At 35.5% G+C, this 16991-nt stretch overlaps 1 protein-coding gene and 1 pseudogene across 3 annotated transcripts in view; both read right to left on the bottom strand.

The window, feature by feature from the left end:
- Window positions 1-16991, bottom strand: part of AP3B1 (adaptor related protein complex 3 subunit beta 1) — a gene marked incomplete at its 3' end in the record, with an annotated part of 261404 nt that overhangs the window by 16732 nt on the left and 227681 nt on the right. For both annotated transcript variants that reach the window (XM_080711376.1, XM_080711377.1), the window contains exons 23-25: window positions 14863-15094; window positions 9322-9406; window positions 872-969 (exon numbers count right to left, since the gene is read on the bottom strand). In XM_080711376.1, coding sequence (XP_080567502.1) covers window positions 872-969; window positions 9322-9406; window positions 14863-15094 — 415 coding nt within the window. The remainder of the gene's footprint in view (window positions 1-871; window positions 970-9321; window positions 9407-14862; window positions 15095-16991) is intronic.
- Window positions 4957-5828, bottom strand: LOC308270525 (ubiquitin recognition factor in ER-associated degradation protein 1-like; annotated as a pseudogene). The gene has a single exon. The product of its transcript is annotated as a ubiquitin recognition factor in ER-associated degradation protein 1-like (transcript).

The raw sequence follows: 16991 nt of genomic DNA on the forward strand, positions 1-16991 counted from the left end.
TGTGCCTAGTACTTTCTGGAAGCTTGGTGGATATGATTTAATTTTCTCAAAATGAAGGTATCTTTGTTGATTAACACCCTCCGAGGAAAAATATAGCTTAGATTCACATAAAGTTTTAAAAACTGCTGATTATAGCTCATAAATATGCTCTAGTTTTACAAATGTTACCTTTAATTAAACACAGAATCAGACAGTTATTTCCCCATATGTATTTACAAAAACAAATCCAACCAAACAAAATATACCCCCCATAATCCCTCATTTTTTTTAAAAAAAGGTATAGTTGACTCTGAGCCATGTATAGGATATTAATACTTGCAGCCTGATAAAAATGTTTTCTTTTTAGATGAATAATTAAAACTATTTCACCTCTGACTTATTCAAACAAAAACTCTAATATAGTTTAGGTAAAAAGAAAATAGAGGTATTTTAGTAATATATTTAGGACTTTACTTAGAAGAGTAAGGTGCTTTACTGTGTGCAGGGAAAAATACACTAGTAGGGCATGAAAAATATGTTTATGATTTTAAAATACAGAAATGTAGGATTAGTGATAAGACATTATTTAAGTGCACAATTCCTGGCATTTTAACTAATACAAAACACATTAGTAAATTATACATTAGTATATTATCAGGTTGACAAACTACTTAATTATATTAAAGACATATGAATCAATTTTCAATTATGCTAGGAATATAAACAAACATATACTTTTAAGGTCACTTTATAAGTTCAAACCTTAACAAAAATGGGAGATTGTGCTCTGACACCTGTTAATGGCTATGTGAAATTTATTTTAGAGACTGGTCAAAAGAACAAACATATTGCTTGGTATATAAACTTTTAGCAAGTTACAGTAATCTCTCACCTTGCTCTTTCTTAAAATCTTTTTCTGACATGGTCACAGGTAATAGCAGTTCTCCAACAGGTGGTTGAATGTTAACACTGAAGCAATCGTCCTTGGTGCTAAGAAAAAATAAAAGATGACTAAATGCTTAATAAATAAATAAATGTCTTTTAATATTCTACAGTTCAATAGATGCAATTACACATATTGCAACATTTTTTTGTCCATCCCCTTCTTTTATATGAACAGCATTTAAAGAGTGAGAACCTGGCTTAAACGTAACAGCCAAAAAGACCCGAAATATTTCTCAAATAATACTGTTTACAGAGGAATACATCTGTTTCCTCATCAACTTCTAATAAAATCTCACACATACAAAACTATATCATTTGACATAAAACTCTATATTTTGATGCTAGGATTGAACTTGGGGCCTTGTACATGCTAAATACATGCTCCACAATAAGTGATACCCCAGCCTGACACAGAACTTTAAAAAACAGTAGCATGCCGGGCGTGGTGGCGCACGCTTGTAATCCCCGCATTTGGGAGGCGGAGACAGGAGGATTGCGCAGGTTCGAAGCCAGCTGTGCTGGCCTAAGAGACCCTGTTTCCAAAAATAAAAAAGTATAAAATAGGTCTGGGAGTGGAGCCCAGAAGTAGAAGGGCTTCCAGGAACCCCAGTACCACACACACACACACACAAAAAAAAAAAAAAAAAAAAATTAAGAGTGTCTCCATATTTTAGTATCAGATAGAAAAATAACACTGAACACATTTATTGCACCTAAATCTGAACACATTACCATCAATACAGAAATTACTAAAAGCTATATATCTGAAGTTAGGTTAGTGTGTGTTATCAGGAATGTGCTTGGCTGCAAGTAAATTTCTTGAGAAATAGAAAATTATTGTTTATAACACAAGAAGTCTTGGAGTTACCAGTCCAAGGCTGGGCAGCTGAAAGAAGCTCTTAGGGACCGAGTTTCCTCTAGCTTCCCCTCCACCATAACAGTATGTTGGTTTTCCTCATGGCTGCCAGGGAGCTGCTGCATCTCCAGGTAACACTTTCACATTACAATTGAAAAAAGGAAGAGTGAAGGGGTGGGAAATAAACAAGCCAAACAAATCTGTTTCTTTTCATCAGGAAAGCAAAAGCTTTTTGGGACTCCCACAGAGGGACTTCGCCTTTCAGATTAGAGCTGGATCCCATAGTGGATTCCAGTGAAAAGGCAACTAGGGAGGTGAGGACTACAGATAAGACACACCAAAAATTAGGATAAGAAACAGAGTTTACTTATGGGTGAGGTAGAGACAAATAATATGAAGAAAGAACATAAAATCCACTTGAATTTTATGCTACTAAATATTACATTCTTATAAGTTGTCTTACATTTTCACATGCAGAGAGTCCAAGGCAAACCAGCAAATTCAACTTATTTATTAACTCTAAACATTTTCTGAATGCAAGTTTTGGTCTTATGTACTGTGTGAATATCGGAGGACTTAAACAAGTGAGATTGGCCCGTGGAGCTCTCAAGTGTAACGGGAGGTAAGGAAATTTGGTTTATAATGGAACAGAAGTGCTACACTGGAGACATGTAGATGGCAGTGAATGTAGTCCATGGAAGAGGGACTGGCTCATTCTGCAGGAGTGAAGACAGAGTTGCTTCTAAGAGGAGAAACAGGGTCAGTCTAGGCATGTTTTGGGAATAGTGAGCAGCCTGGTGTGTCCACAGATGAGGCTGGTAGCATCCTCTCAAGAGCATCATACACAGCATGATTATTCATCCTCATTCTCCCAAGATAGTCCCAGTTTATGGCTGTTGTCCTGGATTCCTGTTCAGTCAGTGCCTCCTGTTCCTCCTTGAAGTGTACTGATTTATATGATTAAGTATAAAGATAATTTACTCACATGACTAAGACAAAGGTGTTTCAGTGTTTCTTGAAACTAGAGTGTTTCTTGAAAACTAGAGACTTCAGGTATTGGAAAGTAAGTGATCTCTTGTATTTCATTAATTCTGGTGGCAATGTGTAAGATGGAGAGGGAGAAAACAAAGGGAGTTCAGGCAGCAGTCTACTGGTCGAGGCAGTGTTTTATTTTTTTAATAGCATGTACTGTATAGTTTAGTAAATCTTAACAGTGAATCTAAGAGCAGATTCTTTTATTTATTTATTTATTTATTTATTTATTTATTTATTTATTTGTCTGGGGATAGAATCCAGGGGCATTCGACCTCCGAGCCACAGCCCCTGCCCTATTTTTTTATTCTTTATTTTGAAACAGGGTCTCACTGAGCTGCAGAGGACCTCACTAAGTAGCTGAGGCTGGCCACAAACCGCGATCTCCTGTCTCAGCCTCCCGAATGCTGGGATTATAAATGTGCACCACCACACCCGGCCTGGGTTTTGTTTTTTATCTGTTTAATGAAAGTAGAATTTAACTCACTGTATGTGCGGTTTGTATGGCCTCTGCTGGCCATCCCATTTTGCTTTCTATAATTGTGCCTTTTTTTCTCTCTTCAATTTACTTAAATTGACCAAGTTTTAATTGCTTCTTTTCGCCCTCTCTTTAGTTGTCTGGAAGCTATTATACACTGTATTTGATAGCTTCAGAGGTTAAATTCACCATATTTAACTTCTGGCCACTGGTCTATTCTCTTGCCAAACATGACAGCACTCTGGTGCTCTGCCATTCCTTCTCACACTAGTTCATGTCAGGATTTTGGTTCATTTTATTATTAATATTTATTTCATATTGTGTGTCAATATTTATCGTTACAGTTGATAGAGAATAGAGCTACTGGCCTTATAGGTAGAAAGTGACTGTAAGGGGGTTGGCTTTACAGGTAGCATTCTCAGATTTTTAAAAACATTAAAAAAAAACATTCTACTACAACAGTTCTTTGCGTAATCCTTTCACAGAGGGCATATAGGTGTGTCTGAAAAATGTCTATTTGACATGCTCAGTTTCAAAGGTCATGTCCTTTTGCCTTGTGGCTTTTAGAGCTGATAAGTCTGTTCCTGGAGCCAAAGAACGCTCTGAAGCCCAGCACTCCATTTCTCTTCTTCCTTCTTAGGGAAGCAGCTTTGTTCTCTGCTCTAGAAGATACAGGGTACTTTTCTCCTTATCAAAAACACTGCCATGATGAAATCTTTTTGATAGTCCTTTTTATTTATCCTCACTGACATTGGATGGGCCCTTTCAAACTGCAGGCTTGCACACCTCTTTTGCTTGGTAAAATGCTCCTCTTTAATTTATTTCTTTGTCTTTTTTTCTTCCCATTGTAGTAGATAGGTTGATCCTTTTAGCCTTTCTTTCCTATTTCCCATCTCTTTACCTTTTTGCTTTGTATTCCAGTTGATTTTCTTGACTTTCTCTTCCTTGACATGAAATCATGTATCAGTTGTGTCCACTATGTAGCTACTGGATTTCTTTTGGCATCATATTTTTTAAATTTCCAAGTATATTTTAAAAATTTTCAAATTCCTTCTGTTTCATAGCAACAAGCATGTTTTTCCTTATGAATGTAGTGTTCTCTTGAATTAGATAATAATTATGATTTTTTTTTTGTGGTACTGGGGATGGAACCCAGGGGCTTTTACCTCTGGTCTACACTCCCAGACCTATTTTATACTTTATTTGAAAACAGGGTCTCACTAAGTTGCTGAGAGCCTCACTCAGTAGCTGAGGCTGGCTTCAAACCTGTGTGGTCTTCCTGTCTCAGCCTCCCAAGTGCTGGGATTACAAATGTACACCAACACACCTGGCATAATTATGATTTCGTGTATGTGTTGTGCTGGAGATTGAACCCAGTGAGCTACAACCCTAGCTCAATTATTTTTTCTTTATTGAAACAGTCTCTCACTAAGTTGCAGAGGGCCTCACTAAGTAGCTGAGGCTGGCCATAAACCTGGATCCTCCTGTCTCAGCCTCCCAAGTACTGGGATTATAAGCATGGGCCACCACACCTGGCTTAATTAATTATATATTTAAAGAAACCCTTTTCTCTTTTAAAAAATTATCAGCTTTTCATGGTCAGTGGGTCTTTGTATTCATTATGTGCTTTCTCTTTCAAGTTGCTACTTTCCTTCACAAATGTGGTTACCTTAAATTGTTCAATTATATTTATAATGGAGAACGAGGCTTAATTAGCACATAAAACAAGTTTTACTACCTACTAGCTATGAGAGGTTAGGTAAATTTCTTTTTTTCTTTTTCTTTTTGTTGCAATTGATTCTTTATTTTCCAATCAGCCAACGGTCCCAACTTACGGCTTTCATCCCTTTTCATGCAATGACTGTCCTTTTCCAGAAAAAGCAACAAATCTGCCTCCAGCTTCATCCTTTTCAACCTTCTTGACCAGCAGAAGCGAATTCCGTATGAAAGTTATCTTACCAGGTTTAAATTCATAATTGGGAATTACTCTCTTAATGTCTCCAGGCTTGATCAGGGAGGGACTGGGCTCTATCCCTTTCTTCTTTCTGTCCAGTCTGTTCCTGGAGCTGGAGAATGCTCTGAAGCCCAGTTCTCCAGCATAGCTGCTGTGGTCAGCTTCGCCTTTGGGCAATTCCTCATGCTGCACTTGTCTTTCCAGCTCCTTGTAGCCCAGAGGGGCGTCAAAGTCCACGTTCATGTCGCACTCGATGATGGACAAGGCCTTGTCAGGTTTGGTTTCCATCACACACAGCTTGTAATGGCAATCACATCCCCAGTGATCAGAAAGGCAAAGTTTTTCAGGGCATTTTCCAATACTGTTTTAGGGTTGGTGGTGTCCAAGAAGTCTAGGGTCTGAGGCTGGAATCTGGAGTATGTGGCCACTTGAAGGTTGACACTCTCCACCTGAACCAGGCCTCCTTCCTCCAAGAGCAAATTCTACATCATCCAGTGCAGAAGGGAGCAGATGCCCTCATCGGTCATGAACTCCAGCACCCTGCAGTGCATCATGCGGTCTGAGAATATTACCCTCTTAGACATCTTAGATGCCTTTCATCTCATCTCTGACCATCCCTGCCTCCTTTGCACAAATTCAAACCCTGGCCTTCTTCCTGTTCCCATCTCTATTCCCAGAGCCCTTTCTCCTCAGGTAAGCTATTCATTTTCCTTGCAGTGCTATTCTTAAGCTTCCAATTACACGTACACATTTCCTGCCACTTGGGTTAAGGCTGGGATGCTGGAGGCTAGGAGTAGTTCTTTAAGTTTCTCATGTCTACCTTAAGATCCCTAACTTTTCATGTATCTATTAGCCCTTTGTATCTCTTCTTTTGTGAAGTGTCTATTTAGTTCATTTGCCCATTTCTTGATTGGGTTGTTTGTTTTGTTGGTGTAGAGCCTTTTGAGCTCTTTGTATACTCTGGATATTAGCCCCCAAACTAGAAAACACAAAGGATACCAGTAGGACCCCAGATATTAGAGGGGAAATACTAGCTAAGTTTTAATGGAAAGATAGGAGAGGAGAAAGGCCGATCTTGATTAAGGAGCATCTTCACCTGAACATGTGTAAAATTATGAATAAGACATGGTTAACCTGGCCAACCATTGGTGGGGGGGGGGGAGAAAATGGGGGCGGGGGGAGAGGGCACCAAATATAGTGTAAATGTATACTATTTATGTTCAATAAAAAATTGTTAAAAAAATAAAATAAAATAAAAAAAAATAAAAATTAAAAAAAAAAAAAAAAAAAAAAAAAAAAGATCCCTAACTTTTCACTTACTCATTTTGTGCCTGACAGTCTGCCATATCTGTTTTTATCATTTTAGTATATTTCCCCCATGATTATTGTACTCTGTGATTTTAATTTTCTCATTATTATTTATCTGCTTCTATTTGCTTTCTATCAGTAATTCTTCACAATTTCTGGACAAAAGGACAGGTGGATGCAAGTACTCAGTTCTCTAACTTAAGCCAAAACATACTGTTTTATTTTTTTAATTTATTGGTGGTACTGGGGTTCCTGGAAACCCTTCTACCTCCGGGCTACACTCCCAGATCTATTTTTATATTTTTATTTGGAAACAGGGTCTCCTAAGCCAGCGAGACTGGCTTTGAACCTGCGTGATCCTCCTGTCTCCACCTCCCAAGTGTGTGCCACCACACCCAGCCAAAATATACTGTTTTAAATACTGGTTAATACATTCATACCTGCCAGTCATAAGGATGGAATTGTTTATGTACCTGTGTTGGTTTTTAGATTATATATTTATGTATACTACATACATTTTCAATCCCATCAATTAATCAAGAACTTAATTTGATGGCCCTTTAAAATGCCAAACACAAAGACAAATATGAATTCTTATCAAATGTTCATAAAACTACTAATTAGATAATAGTTTCTTTTTCTATCTGAATAACCGTAATGTTAAAGAACTGATCTAGAGTAAAGAAGGTTCACTTTACTCTCATTCCCTCCCTTTCATCTAATAAATAGAAGAGTACCTGAAAGTTCATTCCCAGCATTTCTGAAGACTTATCAAATATGCTTTATTACCCAAAATTTTATGTACTGATTTGGATAATGTATTTTGAGGAAAAAAAATCAGTATTAGCCATTCTTGCTCCCCCTCTTTTTATTGAACTACTAAGATGAATCCAGTACATCACTAAGCAAAAAGTGCTACTTACTATGCAAAAGGCACAGTCAGTGATTGGCACCTAAGACCAATTGATCTACCCATTACCACTGTCTCCCTGCCCCCACTAGCATTACTATGAAGCTATTGATTTAAACACTGTCGATCGGTTTCCATTTTCTGATTTTGGGCAGGCCAATTAAGAAAGTGAGTAATTGTGATTACACTGCTTCAAGATCAATTACATTTGATGCAAGACAAAGTGCTCTTTTTGGAGCACACCAAAAAAAATTTTTTTATTATTATTTTTTGCTTAATAAAATTTAAAATAAATAATTTATACCTTTGTTGTACAAAAACACATTAATGTAAGTGTTGCTAAAAGCTAAGGCTATTTTCTATGGAAATTAAATGTATCATTTTCTTAAAATTAAGATAAATTGAGAAAAAAATTGTTCATATACACTCCCCAACCTAAGGTAAAAATCCAGCACTACCTGCATATTTCTCCATAAAGGGTCTGAGTATTATGTAAGACAAAATGCAAATCCTGCCTAATGGATTATAAAAGCAATCTTTGTAATAAAAACATTGAAAACTAAGAATCTACTTGATTATATAGAAATCAGAGGGTTCATTGTATCAATTAATAAGATAAAAGAATTCTTTCAGTTTTTAATTTTGGTCTAACTTGGTATATGAGCTTTGTCATTGGATTCACATTGTCCAAATCATTAAAAAAATATACCTCTGGTGTTGGAAGCAAATCTATTTAGAGTGATGTTACTCATAGACTAGTGTTCAGTAATATTGATCTGTGTTGTTTGTCTAATAGAAAAATAATAAACAATTACTAGGCAATGTTGGGAAAAGTAATCAGTTTTTATATATCACTAATATAGCAGACCTCCCAAAACATAAAGGTGATGATCTGCATAAAATCAATGTGTTATGCTACATTGCTTAGACTCATCACTGCAGGTTCTCAGCAATAAAAGGTGCAACATTAGGCCTGAATTACTGATGAACTGAAAGGTTATGAGAAAATGAAGGCTTTGATATATTTAGTCTATAAGTTTATTTTAAAATGTCTTTGTCCTAAGCTTGAAGATTTTTAATCATAACAAATTCTGTTCTAAGCTGGCTAAAATTTAGATAAACAAAACATCTCAGTTCTTTTTTAGAATAAATAAAAAGCAACTTCAATGCGAAACTGCACCATATGTCAGAGAAATGTAAAAGAAAGAAATTCAAAGAAAAATTCAATGATGCAGAAATATAATAGCATCGTACAAGTTTGTGAATAGCCTCTGGGTTCATCAGAAATATATATATTATTTGAAAACAATAACAATAAAACTGAATTCTAACAAACTACTTTGAATAATATTCAGCTCTAAACTCTTGCCAATTGTTTAAGTGTCTTCCTTATATTTTTTATCAAAAACAATATATAAATTAAAGTAAAAAAGGGAAAATATATGGGGTTAGAATCGATAAATCTCTGCCTAGGAAGCTCAAGGTATCTTAAAATGACACACTGTCTTAAAAGGTAAATTCTCTGAGCTATTAAATAATATTATGATTCTAATTTCCCAAATTATAGTATTAAAATGGGCAAAATTTACTTAACAGTAGTTTCTTTCTTTAACCAACAAACCATGAATTTCAATTACATATGGCAGACTATAATGGCTGGATGTGTAAAAAATACTAAAAATATCCATACTGCATACAATTTGTTCAACTATTCCATGGCAGTCTAAAAACTACCAAAGAAAAACACATATGTTTAAATGTTTTGACTCTCACAGGAAAAAAAAATCCATTAAAAGCCTAGTTTTTTATCTGCTATCCTTTACAGGTAATATAAAAAATAGAAGAACAATTGAACTTACCACAACTGGAAACTGGCAGTCTGTGTGGAATCACAAAAGTCAATACCCATTGAAACAGTAATGGATCCCTCAGGCTCAAGAGAGTCTAGGAAATAAGATAATTTAGACGTGAAAACACGGAGGACGTGAGAAAGAGGCAAACCAAACCAAACACTGAACATTTATGTAACATTAAGTAATTTGGTTAAAATAGCAAAATTTATTAATGGCTTATAAAGAAAATTTCAAACTAAGACTACTGAAAAAATTGTAAATACTTTATTCCCTTTGAAGATTTTTCCCCACAACTTAATTCTGTATGTCTCCAAAGAATATTATATCTCTTTGATTCAGAAACACATGTTCTCCTGAGAAATTTCATGTTTTATCATACTGTACCTATAAGCTTTGAAAAGCAGAAGAAAACACGTACAGTAAAGGGACTTTTGGAGCTTATAAAAGATTAAGCAGAGCTGGGCGTTGTGGCACACGCTTGTAATCCCAGTACTTGGCAGGCCGAGACAGGAGGATCACAGGTTTGTGGTCAGCCTCAGCTAAATAGTGAGACCTCCGCAACTTAGCAAGATCCTGTATCAAAATAAAGAATAAAAAACAGGACTGGGGGTGTAGCTTAGAGGTAGAATGCCCCTGGTTCAATCCCTAGTACTGGAAAAAAATATATTAAGCACTTATGTCATAGTAAAATGCACTATTATGTATAACTAATATCACCAATAAAAAGATCATGTAAGGCTGGCGTGGTGGTGCATATTTATAATCCCAGCATCTGGGAGGCGGAGACCAGAGGATCGCAGTTCATGGACAGCCTCAGCTACTTAGCCAGGCCCTTCGCAACTCAGTGAGAACCTGTTTCAAAAATTAAAAGACTAAAAAATAGGCTTGAGGGTGTAGCTCGGAGGTACTGGGTTTCATTCCTGGTACCGGAAAAAAAAAAAAAAAAAAAAAAAAGAAAAGATAATGCACTTAAAACTATAGAATGTTCTAGATATACAAAAAGTAAATTTTAAACAATGTTTCAAATTTTCAATTAAAAATTCAAAACTTAAAAATGCAAATGAAGATGTGCTAAAAATTTAATAGAATTGGCATTACCAAAGTCAAAGTTTATTTAAAGAATAACTAAAAGAAAATTCAGTGGTGAGTTTGACTGTTTTGACAAAAAAATAATAAAATGATATTTCATAACTTTGGAATTTATGAAGCATCAACTAACCAAGTGTGAAAAATACCTATACCAATATAAAACATTTATTTTTCTAGTTGACAGAAATAAAACTTGAGAAAAAATTCATTTTGCTTATGATTCCAAAGTTTGGCTATACCTTAATATAGTTGGGGGCTTCCTAAATATATATGTATACATATATAATACATATATTTACTTATTTATTTATATGCACAGATTCTTGTCCTGAGCTAAAGATAAATACACATTAGCCTGGACTCTTGCTAAAGATTTAAAGAAGTTTATTAAAAAGATAGAAATACAGAAGATAGTTACAGCCTCATGTTGTAACACGAGGGGGTGGTTTGAACAAATTCATCCTATAATATAGATATTTAAATAGAAACAATTCATTTATTATTTCCACTTTGCCCAAAGTCTTTAGTATAATTGCAGTTATACCATACAACGGCTTTACATTTAACTTTATCTATTCTGTATGCATCTTGTCAGATGTAGATATATTTTAACGGGCACACTTCAAATTCTGTAGACTGTGACAATCTTGGGGCTTGTTGGTAAGTATGATTTGCCACTTAATGCTAATCAGAGACAAAGATGATGGTACAGAATGGACAAAAGAATAATTCAATGAGACTGATACATTAAAATTATGTTTATATCTCATAGGCTCAATGAAGACAAGGCATTCTAAGATGACATTTGTTTGGTGATGACTTTAAAATGCTATTGGTTTATTCAGTGGCATGTATATTGGTTTGCTAGTTTCTTTTGAATTTTGGTTGTTTATAAACCTAACATTTACCAGTTTGCTATTTAAGCAAACTGGTATTTGCTGCCTAAATCTTTGGCAAATAGGTTTTTCTGTAGGCTGAATAACTATATAAACACACACACACACACACACACACACACACACACACTCATATATTCACATACATGCATATATATATACACACACAACTAAGATAAATTTGATTGTGTATGTTCATTACATACGTACTGTAACAGATCAATACACACAAATATATATTTTTAATGAACATATTACATCTGTTTCAGAAACACATCTTATGATGTTTCTATTTCTAAAGCTATGTTATATCATCAGATCACAGTTCTGCCAGTCTCACTGTCAAGGCTATTTATCTGCCACCCTGGGGCTGGAAGTCAGACTTCACAAATGTTAAGCAAGCACTCAACCTTTGAGCAATGCTGCTAGCCCTAAGGCTATGTTTTGATGAATCCTCAACACTGTCTTCTTTACCACAAACATACTGGGTTCTGGTCTTATTTGTATCTGATACCATATTGGTAGCAAATGTCATCATCTCTAAAACATGACAGCAGTCACGATTTAGACCTCTCTACATCATGTATTCCAATATTTCATTTGACAAGGTGACAGCTCTCAAGATGTCTTGTTGATAGCATCAACAAGTGTCACTTCTTGACACCGTCTGATACTGTCTTCAGTCTTACAATAATTAACTATGAGCTTGGTGCCATGCTAATTCTGGAGGACAGTTCGTGATCAATGGCATGTTTTATTATATGAATGCTTTGAGAGCAAAATGAACAGCATAAAATTATCCATATAATGGATTTTTATAATATTTGGAGGCTACTAAATTCGAAAAACTTACCCAATTAGATGATTATTTGGATAGCACGTCTGTATTTGCTTATGTATTTGAGACAGTTATGTAGAATGACTAGAAAACACTGGCTCTACTATACCACACCACTTAAAATAGAAAGAAATCGACTAGGATGTCATTTACTTTGATGTGACAGTTGTATAGTAACTAGTGAAATATTAGCTGAATGCAAATTTGTCAACTGTTAATATAAAATTACTAAATATAAGCCAGGCGTGGTGGCGCACGCTTGTAATCCCCGCGCTTGGGAGGTGGAGACAGGAGGATCGCGCAGGTTGGAAGGACCCTGTTTCAAAAATATAAAATAGGTTTGGGAGTGTAGCCCGGAGGTAGAAGGGCTTCCAGGAACCCCCGTACCACCAAAAAAAAAAAAAAATCTAAATATAGTGCAGAGAACTTAAGGCTATTCTTTGTGGCTTTAAAATATTTTTCCAATGAATTTGGTCTCTTGGGGGGAAAATGACACATTATTCCTGATGTTCTTGGAAGGAATTCAGTTTCATGTGAAAGGCATGGCAAAATCCAGATAAAAATTACTGTACATTATAGACAGAAAGAACACAGATTGGTGACAAAGAGAAAACTATGATCTCTTATTGTGTGCATACATACTTAATCAATAAACCACCTTGCTTCCTTTATTTCACAAAACAGAAAAATACAGCCTTTGTTTTTTGTTGCATTTTTAAGATGCTTTTGGAGGACTAGTTTTAGATATATAATACTCTGTAACCCTGATGTAACTGAGTCTAGGTGGCATTACCCACAAATACATACTACATGGGAATAAACCTCTCTATTTTGAAGGCATTAAATAAATGCCTACAAGATGAATGAAACCTTACAGTCATAAAAATTTGCCTAATAATGGAAAAGAAAAGTCTACAATGAGTGCTGAGGAAATAGTATATATTCATATTTTATTTCTGTGTTAAGGTCATACTATGAAATTTATTATATTTATTTCTCCTATTCTATATAGGCCAACAAAAGGCCAATTCATCAACACATTATGAGAGCTCAAAGAAATATTAATACTGTTCTACTGTTTTAACCTTTGGATAACATTTTTAACCTTTGGACAATTCATATATCAACTGCTTGACACTTCTTAAACTAATTTTTAAGTACAAAAGGCTAGATTATAAGCAATAAAAAAGACCACAAATGGGTATATTCTGTAATTCCTTGGCAATACATTAACTTCACAAAATAATTCAATAAAAACCAGGATACTCTGTATTCTTTAAATTCTGTCCTAATTATCTATATAAAAGAAGTCATGAAGCGTATTCCAAAATCAACTTACTTAACTCTACGTTTCGTTACTTTGAATGCGTATAAAAATCTACCAGGATTTATCCATTAAAAACTTTTATTCCTTTGTGAAAAGTATAACACAAACAAAGAATGACTCCCTTTACTGAATGACTCATGGAAATTACAGTAAAGAATCCAGAAATGCCAGGGCTTGGATGAAGAAAAGTGGAACCATTACGTGAAATAATGAATATCGAAGGCACAATTACCAAATTTGAGTTCATCCCTGTCAAAGAGCTTTGCTCACTTGAAGTATTATAAAAAGGAGCTCAGTGATAGTAATATTTCAAGAATACAATGACATAACCTTGTATTATTTTTAATTGAGATTTTGCCTGAAGCTTTTACCAATTACATTTTAGGATGGTCTCCACTTACAAATAATAAAACAAAGATAGACATTCTAAAATTCCACCATTTCACACTCAAAATAAAACACAATTGGTAAGCTTAATGTTTAAAGGGTATTATTTTTGACAAAATAGTTAAAAATTGTATGGGGGATAACAAAGGGCCACAGCACTGGTGTGACCTGGGAAGTACAGGCTGCACAGCTGTCAGCACCAGCTGGCTGTGGCGTCAGGGAGGAAGGACCAGCACGGCCATACCTTACACTTTCTTCCAAAAGAAGTGACAGTTCCTTTTTTTGTTTTTGTTTTTCAAGTGTAAACACATTTTGATTGTTAAATGATAGTAATAGATTGAAAATATTTAAAAACAGGTTGTAGATCAATGTAGTTATATACTATAGGCTATTCTATATTTTATATATGGAGAGAATTATAGACAAGCAGAAGAATAAACATCCTTTGAGTCTTTGCTCCCTTTAGTTTTCAATTGATGGGAAGTGAGAGGAAACAGGAGAGGGTCTTGAGACAAGGGAGGTACTGTATGCAAAAGGGTAAAATGATTTTCTTGCTTTTAATACATATTAAGCCACCTAAACTTATGAAAGAATGAAGCTGACCAGGAAGAGAGGTGGGGAAAGTGATATAGACAGGTAAAAGGGGGTGACAGTTTTGATTCTACAGACCCATCCTGTCATTACCACTGATATTACTCTTACTGGGACCTAATTCCCTAAGGGCAAAAAAGTATACTTTCTTGTGTGATACATGTTTAAAATGGGAAACCAGGGCTGGGATAACCAGGGCTGGGATACAGCTTAGTGGTAGAGTATTTGCCTAGTATACAGGAGGCTCTGAATTTAATCCCTAGCACCACCAAGAAAAAAAGGGAGAAGATATAAACAAAGTATGCTAATAGCCAATAAAATAATATTCTATTTTACATTTTCACTAAAATTTATCCACTTTACTTCTAAAATTAAAGCAATTGTCAAATATAAAGCTTTAAATGAGAATTAATATTTACCTATTGGATGAAAAATGTGCATTTGCATGCCTACAGGAAGTTTCTTTTCTCCTATGTGGATATTTTCTATCTTTCGATCAGAAGTATTATTCAGTGTTATTTGTACAGAGACCATCTTACTGCCAAAAATGCAAGGCTGTCTTGGAAAGAAATACTGGGCAGCTAGTCCTTTCCCACTCATCCGATGAAGCAGCTCATGTGTTTTCATTGGTACAAATACAGGAGTACTGACCTATCAAACGCGGGAAAAAGAAATAACAGGATGAATTAGTAAATATAGTTGCTAATTTTTTAGGAGTTAAACACTTATGACATTTAACTTCTACTTTCCCTAAAATATTATATAGAGTACAATAAATATTAACAGGATATCACATATACAGATATTAATCAGAAATGATATAAAACGTAAATAAAAACTTTAATAACTTAAAATCCAACATCCAAGGGTTAAGTCCCTTTCTCTCCCTTTCTGTCTCTCTCTTTCTCCCTCTCTCCCTCTCCCTCCTCCCCACACTAATAAATTGTGCCTTCTTACACATCATTAAAAAACAATATTCTCAGGCTGGGCATGGTGGCGCATGCTTGTAATCCCAGCATTGGGGAGGCTGAGACCGGAGGATCACGGTTTGCAGACAGCCTCAGCTACTTAGTGAGGCCCTTTGAAACTCAGTGAGACCCTGTTTCAAAATAAAGAATAAAAAATAGGGTTTGGGGTATAGCTTGGAGCTACAATACCCCTGGGTTCCATCTTTAGTACCACAAAAACAAACAAACAAACAACACAATATTCTCAAAAAGCTCAACTTACAAGTGTGGACAACTTGACATGATCACTGTAAATTTTTGAAACTGACTTTATTTGCAATGGGGCAACTGGACCATTCATTCTACATTAGCTCTCTGGTGATGATAACAAACAGTCTAGCTTTCTTTCTTTCTTTTTTTTCTGTAGTGCTGGGGACTCAGAGCCTCATGCATCTCATGCGTGCAAGACTGAGCCACATCCCCAGGCCAAAAGTGAAACGTTTTAACTTTTCAAAGCACTTCACTCTAAACTTATGCCCTCTTTTTTTCTATCTTAATGGTCAAGAACTCTAAATTCTATTATCATTACACATTTCCAGATGCTGATTAGCATAACTCCAAACAACAATCTTAGCAGTGATCAATCACGCAAAGATACAACAGCATCTAAAAAGAACAATTATGAATATTATATGTATATAAATTTATACTCTCTCCAACAAATTCCCATGTCACTAAAGCTGTAACAACCTTAATCACAAGACCTAATTCTATTTTCCCGCATTACATGTCAACTCCCTGAAATGGATGCTAAGCACTCTGAAGATCTTGAACAGATCTTTTTTTTACAGTGTTCCTGACATGCAATTGTCATTAAAGAGATACTGATGCTGGCAGTTTTACCTCTGTAGAAACTGATCATGGGGATGCAATGTAAAAGGGAAGAGGACTTGAAAATTGGAGAGAACCAAGTGTAAAACAGTGATACAGTTTTGGTCTTAAGTGTCCCTAAAGGCCCATGCCTTAAAGGGCTTGTTGCTACTGGAAAGTGGAAGGAAATCTTTAAGAGGGGGGGTATAGTGGGAAGTTTTAGGTCATTGGGGGAGCACCCCTGAAGACAATGGTGAGATACTGGTGTCTTCCTCTTGTGCTTTTTGCTTTGGCTGTCATGAAGTGACCAGCTTGCTCTACTACCCAATACCCACCAGAGTCCCTTGCCTGAGATCTAAAACAAATGAGTTTGCCTCATCCTGGACTAAAATCTCCAGGAATTAGCACCTTACATATAATGTAAGATGTTCAGACAGACGCCAACATGTCTTGGCTGATTTATTGATTCTCTCTCTTCATATAATCCTAAACACGTAATTCAAATCTTTAGTTTTCTACCTAGTCTTAAAATTCTGCAGCTTTATCACAACTGTTTAAAAAAGATATTAAGAATTGTGTAGAGGAAGAAAGCCAGTATGATTCTGTCAATTCATTCATCCACATTCAACCAAGTTCAAGGTAATATTCTCTAATGAAATCAATGGTTAATTGTAAAAATAAAGAGAGGTCGCTGGGCGTGGTGGCACACACTTGGAGGACAGCCTCAGCTA

Source organism: Muscardinus avellanarius, assembly GCF_963383645.1.
Source record: "Muscardinus avellanarius genome assembly, chromosome: 1".
NCBI classification, from domain to species: domain Eukaryota; kingdom Metazoa; phylum Chordata; class Mammalia; order Rodentia; family Gliridae; genus Muscardinus; species Muscardinus avellanarius.